This window comes from Crocodylus siamensis, chromosome 4 (assembly GCF_052110815.1).
Source record: "Crocodylus siamensis isolate JL-2025a chromosome 4, ASM5211081v1, whole genome shotgun sequence".
Lineage (NCBI taxonomy): Eukaryota > Metazoa > Chordata > Crocodylia > Crocodylidae > Crocodylus > Crocodylus siamensis.
In genome coordinates this window covers 201,986,049-201,995,664 of record NC_143398.1, presented here as the reverse complement: position 1 = coordinate 201,995,664, position 9,616 = coordinate 201,986,049, and the positions used below count along the sequence as shown (strand labels likewise).

General features: G+C 41.4%; 1 protein-coding gene across 4 annotated transcripts in view; it reads right to left on the bottom strand.

The window, feature by feature from the left end:
* Window positions 1-1,959: 1,959 nt before the first annotated feature.
* LNPK (lunapark, ER junction formation factor) overlaps window positions 1,960-9,616 on the bottom strand; it is a 61,253-nt gene continuing 53,596 nt past the window's right edge. For all 4 annotated transcript variants that reach the window (XM_090045419.1, XM_090045421.1, XM_090045420.1 and 1 more), the window contains one exon: window positions 1,960-2,925. In XM_090045419.1, the coding sequence (XP_089901545.1) occupies window positions 2,732-2,925 (194 nt within the window). In that variant the 3' untranslated portion in view covers window positions 1,960-2,731. The remainder of the gene's footprint in view (window positions 2,926-9,616) is intronic.

The following is a 9,616-nucleotide window of genomic DNA, read 5'->3' as shown; positions in this document are numbered from 1 at the left end:
AAAAATTTAAATGGCTAAATTATAATATCAGTGCCTTTTGCACAAGAATATAAACTCATGGCTGGGACCACCTGAAACATAATACAGTTAATCCCATCTCTGGCTTTGGTATCATGTATACCCCATGCCCATCTACTCTAAACCGATTATAAGTAAGTTCCCTTTTCAAAGTGATTGCCTTTCCCTTATCATATTCTTCACCAGTCTAGGCATCTGGGCCAGTTGGAAAATATTTTGGGATCTGCCTTGTTATAACAAAGATCTATACAGTGCCTCACAACTCATGTTCTCAGGTGCTCAATTCAAGTAATCAAGTCCTATTGCAATTAATCAAGTAGTATACTTCCAGTTTAGGGTGTTAGGCTGGAGCAATCAAGCCATACTATACATAGGCAAATGATAAATCTCCTGAGCAATCAAGGGTCTTTCTGCATGTCAGTTTCATCCACAACAACCAGAGATGGATCCAAACAGGCTAACATTTACAACACAACCAAAAGACAATGACCACCACCCTGCCAGCTTTGTCTGGACCCTGATATTCAACCCATCAAGAAAAATCTGCTTTGAAGAGTCAGTATAAGAGAAGAATGAAGCTGCCAGCAAGGCGTGCTCATCTCAGAAGGGAAACACCACACTGACCCATCATAACCTGCACCCAGCTGACCACCGTCAGTAACAGATCTATGCTTGGAGAGAGGCTACAAAGATTAGGGCTACTTCCTCGCCCATGTTGGTGAGAAAACTGCTATTACAGCTAGAAATACTAGGCTTGATTTTAGCTTGTTTTATTTGTAGATTGCAATAGCCTACCTGTCATTTTCCTGTGTAATGCATTATTTAACTAGCAAAGCCTTCCCGCTATCAGTAGAAACATTGTGTCAGTCTTCCTAACCACTAAGCAGCCCATTTTAATTGCAATAGGTGGTGATAGTAGTATTGTGGAGGAAAACGGTGACTACCCAGGCTCTGGCTCCAACAGCATGAGCCAGGTTGGAAGTGGTCTATGCTAGAAGCAACCCACACTCGGAGCCAAGTGCTACTGAAGTGGTCCCTTTTGCTGCCAAATGTTGTAGATCCATATTCTGGAGAGTGGGGCTAAGATTCAAAATGACATTGATAAACTGGAGAATGGGCCTGTAAATCAACCAAATGAAATTCAGTAAGAACAAAACATGAAGTCCTGCATTGGAGATGGAACAATTGCATGCACAAATACAGACTGGGGAAGGTCTTGCTAGGCTGCAGTACTGCAGAGAACTTGGGAGTTACAGTAGACCATAAGCTGAATATGAGCCAACAGTGTGCTCTTGTTGCAAAAGAGGCCAAAGCATACAGGGCTGAACTAACAGGAGTATCATTTACAAATCAAGGAAAGTGATTCTTCCCCCCTAGCCAACACTCCTGAGGTCTCACTTCAAGTACTGTGTACTCTCACTTGAGTGCTGGGCTCCTTACTTCGAGGAAAAATGTGAACAAATTAAGAGTCAAACAGAGAGCAACAGAAATGATTAAAAGTTCTGGGAAATGTCTTATGAGACAAGGCTGAAAGAACTAGGATTATTCATTTTGGAAAAGACAGGAGTGATTTGATGACAGTTTCCTAATACAGTTGAAGGGTGGTTATAAAGAGAATGGAGACAGACTTATTTCTATGGCTGCAGGGGACAGGACAAAGAGCAATGGTGCTAAATTGTGGCAAGAGAAATTTAGGTTGGATATTAGGTAGAATTCTCTCACTATGAGGGTGTTTAAGCATTGGAACAAGCTACTCAGAGAGGTTGTGGAATCTGTCTTCAGATGCTTTTAAGATCAGGCTGGACGACACTCGACTAGGATGATTTAGTCAGCGATGTCTTGAGCACTGGGTCTATCGCATTAGATGACCTCATGTGGTCTCCTCCACATTTACTCTTCTAAAGTTTTCCCCATGAGCTTCAGAGACTGCAAAATAAGCACTGCTGCTAGATAGTCTTTATTTTCCTTTAACAAAGTACACAAAGGCACAAAATTCACTGAAAATATTGTTATTATTGTACATGTATAAATAGTGCTTAGTATTCAAGTACAATCAAGTGCGGAGACTTCCTATATTTTATGTAAACACAAACTAGTTCTCGTGCCTTTGGCATTGCCTGCATTGCAGAGAAGCCAAGAAATATAATATCCTAATGCCATTTAACCATACTCTGTCAAAAGCAGACAAATGACAAAGTTGTTAGTTATAATGACACTTTCATACTGCTTAAGCTGAATGCCTATAGACATGTTAAGCCTGTAAACATCTAGACACTTAAAATTCATTCAATCCATTTTAATAAGTAAGCATACAAGTCTTAAGAGTTCACTAAACCAAAACTCCACTAGACAAGTCATTGCCAATTATTATTGAAGTTCTAGGTTTAAGAACCAAAAAGGGACACTAGTTTTCAGGTCACCTATATGGGAACCAGAAATACTTAGTTTTAAATATGCAAAATAGAACCAAGGCTACCTATGACTGTGTTAGACTTCAACCAACTGTACATTCTGCAGTGCATTAGCTCACTGAAAAAGAGTACACATTTAATTTATAGTACCCAGTAGTCCACATAAGCTTTGACATACTGTGGTAGTGAGGCAGTTTGAGCTCAAGTGAGATTTTAAATCATTCTGTTTTAAAAAAGCCCACCTGAAGAGTAACAACAGGCATGAACAAAGCTAAAACTAGCTACAGAAGGCACTTGAAGCATTATTCTGCTTCTATGACAGACTCTTCACTTCGTTCAGCTGGAGCAGCAGAATCAGATTGAATAAATGCCGATGCTGTTTCATTATCCATCTCGTCTTTCTCAAGCTCTTCAGCTGACTTGTCTTCTTGCTGCTCAGTAGCTGATGCTGTGGCTTTTATCTGGTCTGTCTCAATAATGTGTGTAACTTCAGGTTCTGTAAAACCAAAAAAACCAAAACAATATCAATCATTGAATGATTTCTAGGAATAAAGATACAGTTAACACTTGCATAAAAACATACATGAAACTTATACTCCATAACATATTTCAATTAGATTCAGATTTAGACTACTGTTACTTTATAAAAGCTTTAAAATACCAATAACTGATTGAGATGATACAGAATGATGTCAAACTTTGTGGGTAGAAAAATAAAAAAGGTAGCACAATGGAAGGAAAGAAGCATCAGAACTGGGCTGAAAGCTCTCAAGAAAGCTTCATATATTTCTTGTTTATTTAACATACATGTGTTGCATATACACACATTAAGAGAACATGAATCTTAACAAGTACTTCAGAGTTAGGAAATACCAGAACTAAAATCCCCTGGGCAACTTTTATTTGGCCTCCCTGTAAGGTGCATTATACCCCAATCTATTCTTCTCTGTCCCCATAATGCATTGGCTCAGAGACACATGAGCTTTCATATGCAAAAATCTACTTAGTCTCATATCCTAGATGAGACAAAAGATCCTCTACAGAAGTAGCACAGACAATCCTAGTGCTGGAGTTTCTTTATTTTAGGGAGCTTAATTTCGCAACTTTAAGTACTCTTTTAATCTATATTTGTACACTATTTCCTAAGTATTCTTAAATTTTCAAAATACCCTTCTGAAAAAAAATTGGAATTCCAGCGTCATCACATACTGCAAGTCATTGACAGAGCTGAAATTTAAACCCATCGCACTTTCTGACTTAAAAGGTAATAGATGTAAGGTGACAACCTATGCAATAGTCAGCTCCAGCATATCATGGGGGACATAAGTTTCAGAGAAATCTGCCTACAGCACAGGTATGATAATTGTGAGGATCTGGGGATTCTACTACAAGCTCTGGTACAGTATGGTACCTAGATTCATAGATGTTTAGGGTTGGAAGGGACCTCAACAGATCGAGTCTGACCCCCTGCCCTGGGCAGAAGAGAGTGCTGAGGTCAGATGACCCCAGCCAGATGCCTATCCAGCCTTTTCTTAAAGACCCCCAAGATAAGGGAGAGCACCACCTCCCTTGGAAGCCCATTCCAAATTCTGGCCACCCTTACCATGAAGAAGTTCTTCCTGATGTCCAGCCTAAATCTGCTCTGTCAGTTTGTGCCCATCGTTCCTAGTTATCCCAAGAGGCGCTCCGGTGAACAGAGCATCTCCGATCCCTTGCTGCATCCCCCTAATGAATTTGTAGGCAGCCACAAGATCCCCTCTCAGCCTTCTCTTGTGGAAGCTGAAGAGATCCAAGTCCCTTAATCTCTCCTCATAGGACTTGGCCTACAAACCCTTAACCATATGAGTGGCCCTCCTCTGGACCCTCTCAATTTTATCCACATCTGTACCCAGAGAGTGGTGGAGGACTGGGTGTTTTTGACCTGGAGAGATGTAGGCAGTGGAAACCCCAGGGCTCAGTCCTGGGGCCTGTACTGTTCAACATCTTTATCAGCCATCTGGATGTGGGTATGGAATGCACACTGTCCACATTTACTGATGACACCAAGTTGTGGGGCAAGGTGGGCATGCTGGAAGGGAGAGACCGAATGCAGCTAGATCTAAACAAATTACTGCAAGGTACTGCATCTAGGGAGAAGGAACTAGCAACACACCTATAGACTGGGAAACACCTTTCTTGTCAACACGGTGGCAGAAAGGGATCTTGGAGTTATTGTTGACTCCAGGATGAACATGAGCTGCCAATGCATGTTAGCTTTACCCACTGCTTCCCGCACCTTGTCGTGCATCTACAGATGTATCACAAGCAAGTCCAGGGAGGTGATCCTTCTTCTCTACGTGGCTTTGGTCATGCCACAGTTAGAGTACCACATCCAGTTCTGGATACTGCACTTCAAGAGGGATGTGGCTAGCACTTGGAGGGTCCAAAGGAGGGTCACTTGCGTGGTCCAGAAGCAGCAGGACAGGCCCTACAAAGAAAGGCTAAAGGGCCTGAACCTATTCAGCCTCCACAAGAGAAGGCTGAGAGGGGATCTGGTGGCCATTTACAAACTCACCAGAGGGGATCACCGAGAATTGGGGGAGGCCTGGGTACCACCCAGGGTTACTAGGAATAATGGCCACAACCTGTTAAGAGAGAAGGTTCAGGCTGGATATCAGGAGACATTACTTTATAGTTGGGGCTGCCAGGCTCTGGAATGGACTCCCAAGTCAGGTGGTACACTCCCTTACCTTGGGGGTCTTCAAGAGGAGGTGGACAAGATATTTGGCTGGGGTGATATGACCCCGGCACCCATGCCTGCCCAGGGCAGGGGGTCGGACCTGATGATCTGTTTAGGTCCCTTCTGACCCTAAGCGCTATGATACTTCTCAAAGTACGGTGCCCAAAACTGGATGCAGTACTCCAACTGTGATCTGCCCAATGCCACATAGAGGGGAAGTATCACTTCCTTGATTCTATTTGTCATGCATCTGTTAATGCATGATAACATACAGTTAGCTTTACTGATGATTTTGTCACACTGATGACTCATGTTCATCTTGGAGTCCACTATAACTCTGAGATCCCCTTCTGCTTTTATGCTGCTGAGAGGGTCATTCCTCGGGCAGTAGGTGTGCTGGATATTTTTATGCCCTAGGTGCAGCACTCTGCATTTGTCCTTGTTGAACTAGCAATTGAAATGTCTTTTCTGTACGTTTAACCTCTTTGGACTCACTTCTCCTTGCCTACCTAATCCCAGTCTCCACCTTGTAGGCTTCTTAATCCAGTCTGTTAACCTAGCTCCTCATATCTGTCCTACTTGCCCAATCTCCAGTCATCCCCAGGCAATTTGTTACCCAACACACCCCAATCTATTCCTCTGCCCCTGGTACCCTGCCCAGGCCCCTTGGCCTGTCGTCTTTGCCTACTGATCCCAGTTGTCCCCCTACCCTCTAAGAAAGATTGAATAGATATTTTTCACCTTCGCTATTAACTCCTCAACCTGTTCCAAGTCCCCAGTCTTCCTCTAAACTCCTTATACAGCCTTATTGTCTTCCCACCGATAAACAGGTTAAGTGACCACCGAACTTCTCCCTTGAGCTCCCAATCCCCCTCGCATTGTCTGGATGTTGCCATCTTCCCACCCCATCCCTTGCATAATTCTCATTACTCCTCATCTCAATTTACTCTTTCCCTGCCCCTCATCCAGCTCCTGTCCTCTCTGCATTTAAGTTGTCCTTCTGAATGCTGCCTGAGCAACAGCAATGGGGTAAATGAGGGCACAGGGGAAAGAAAAGACTCCTGTTTTGTTTTCACTGCTCAAAATGACCCTTGTCTGCAGCAGCAGCTAACAAGGAAAATACTAGTTTTGCCACTGTCTGAACACTGGTTGCTCTGTGGGGATGGCACATACAGAGTCTGGTCACGTAAAACAATGGAACATACTTACTTGCTAGGCAGGAAACGTGTGTAGTTATCAGCACCAGGAGCTGGACAAGAACTGAGAAGATCAGTGACACATTGAGCAAGAACAAAATCTGAGATTCTAGATTTTAAAGCTCTGAGGGAATACGTTAAAACCTGAGAGCTCAAAATGACTAAAATTTGGGAGGACTGTCACAGGAACAGCAGACTTCTGCCAAAGCACGGAGATGCTAGTTCTTTAAAAAGGAAAGCTTACCAGTATGTGGGGTTTGTTGTGTGCTTTTTTTGTTTTTAAAATAAAAAAAACAATACAACTCCCATCTTACCTCAGTTTTAAAAGCTGCTGAAACAAGCTAATTGAAACATTTCAGAAAGAGTCAGCCAAAGGCAGACAGCACATAGATTTCAGCCCTAACAGTCAAAGTTTGAACACTTAATCTGACAATGGAAAACAGGGCTTCATAAAAAAAGCAACTTTAATCAATGGTGCATTTTTCCTACAATAAAGTTATATCTGGTGTTAAAAGCTCTACTGTAGCATTGTAATTGATTTCACATTATAATGATTTCATTATAAAATTAACATATCTAAAAATAAATAATTTAATTGACTGTAATAGTTATAATTAAAGAGGGATAAATTAAAAGCTAATTTTTGTAAGATGACAAAAGTGCTAAAATTTACATATTTAAATCTGTTCATTTCTCAAGAGAATTAGTAATCAACTCTTGATTTACCACATTTACTCAAGTCCAAGAAAACTCTGAATTTAAGACAGACAGTCTCCAATTATTAGATTACATACATGGAAAGTGTATTCATGGAGAAGGCACTGAATGGAAAACCTGCATGCTGCTGTTGTCTTTGGCCGAGTTGGGCTTGATGCACAGCGGCTTCTGGCAGCATCAAACGAGTGGCTCCCCCCACACCTGCACCAGCAGGGGGCAGTGGCATACTAGTTCCCCCCTCCTACACCTGCTCCCGCCAGTTGGAGAGACAGGTGAGAGTTGAGGGGACAGGAGAGAGGAGCCAGGCAGAAAGCATGCACTGGAAGAAGGAACCTACATGCTGCTACCACTGTTCTTGGCCAAGCCACTTCCCACAGCTCCAACAGACTCAAGTATGAGACTGCTCCTAAGAGACGGCTTTGTTTTCCCCATGCTGAATGAGGATAAAATCCCCATCTTGGAATGGAGTAAATATGGTGGTTAAAGGGCATAAAAATATGCCTAGTACACTACGTGAAGCGGATTTAGAATATTGAAATAGCCATGTTATAGTAACCTTAACCCCACTGAATCCAACAGCCATGCACTTAACATTCTTGTTTAGTCCTTAGCAAAAAAGCAAGTGTAAACAGAGCTGTCTTCAACTAGCTGACCTTTGGCTACAGACCCTCTCCCACAGTAACCAGTGAGATCACAGTATTACGATTTCACAGGTTGACTAAGTAGAAGTATAGACTTGTTGTAAGGGAATTCATAAAAATGTTATAAGCATCTACCAAGTGCAAAAGAAATCAACTAAAGTAGACCTAATGTGCAGCTTTAATTCTTTTTAAAGAAATGGTGATAGCTACAGCACTGCTAGCAATAAAAACACATTTAAGAACAGGAGATTGAGCCACCTTTTTTAGTTGTGTTTTTTTGTTTCGTTTTTTTAAAAGGGAAAGTTGGGGGCAAAGCATGGCAAACACATACCCATCGTCTTTCACCCTGACATTCTGAAATGAGAGCAATAGACTTTTGTAGTAGCTGTACAGCAACAATGGTATCCAGCCATCTCTAATTACCCAGAGTATCTGTCACTGACAGAAGAAATCCAAGGGTTCTAACTATGCATAATTTCTGGATTGCATTAGATTACCAGCTACTTTTTCTTAACTACAAAAGGAAAAGCCCTTATATGATTAAACATTCTGAAAGTTTGTTCTTACAGCTCCAATGGGAGAGAAACAGATTGAGAAAATTCTGGACATACCCTGTTCACCCTCCTCTTTAGCATCCATTCTCTGCCAGAGAGAGAGTCAGGGCACTGGGCTAGATAGGCCTGTAGTCTGAGCCAGTAAGCATCTATTCTTATGTTCTTATCAAAAAAGTGAAATGTGTTTACTTAATATAACCTAGCCACACTCATATATGTCAATTCTGTACGACTAACAGCCCCAAAAATGGGACAAGAAGTTCAAGACTTACATGAAAGCTACAAGATACTGTATACAGAAGCTTTATGCATTGTGCTGAACTTCATACAGTCTAAAACAGCATTTCAGTCAAAAGGAAGACATACCAAAAAAGCTGACAAACTTCTCAGTTAGATGTATACATTTCTCTCACCAAGAGACTGGTTGGTGATATGAGAAGAGGGCAGTATTATTTAAAGCTTTTGTCTAGTTGCACACAAAGCAAAATCATCATCATTTTAAATGCACAACAGTAGATTTCAGTTTTATAGATCATATCTGACATTATTAGGTCACACCATAAACTCCATGTGTCCTTTAAGTGCACATTTTGGGAAGCTGTGAGGAATCTCTATTAAATTATGAAATCTTCAGAACTACAGATCACAGTTTAATTAAGTAATCTTTATTTAAAAGGGACTCTGCAAGGTTCTGCTACAAAAAGTCAGATATCAGGACCTGCAAGCCTGGGGGCACCAACTCACAGAAAAAGCCTAAGGAGATGCATGCATTTCCTACCACAGATTCATTCTGGACTAGAGGGCACAGACCTAGCCCTCTAATAGTTTTTGCAGCTAATACTTCTATTGGCTGAAGTGATTTTACAACCTCTACTCTCTCTCCTTTGCCTGGGACAAAATACATCATTATTTTATTGGTCTTAGTATAGCACAGAATTATTTGGGGAGATGACAAAAGGTAAACCTTAAAAGAAGCTAAACATTTCTCTCTACTACAGGAGACTCAGAAAAACACTGCACTAAAATGTGAAGGGTTTTTAAACCCAAAAGCTTGTCAAAAAACTCTTTTCCAACTATTTAAGTTGGTCTAATAAAAGATATCAGATTCACCCAAAGAACCTTGTCTGCCTATGTCCTTAGACCAACACTGCTAAAACCTACAACCCTGGTAAGATACTTACTTTAGACATTTAGAAGTGGGTATCAGGAATATTTGTTTCTTAGGTACTTTGCATGCATGGTTCTTGTACTAGAAGGAAGACAGGAACAACCCTTGGGTGCATTACATCTAGCCCCTTGGATTTGTATACACTCAGCTTTTTAAGTAGTCCCTAACCTATTCTTTCACCATGTTTTACCT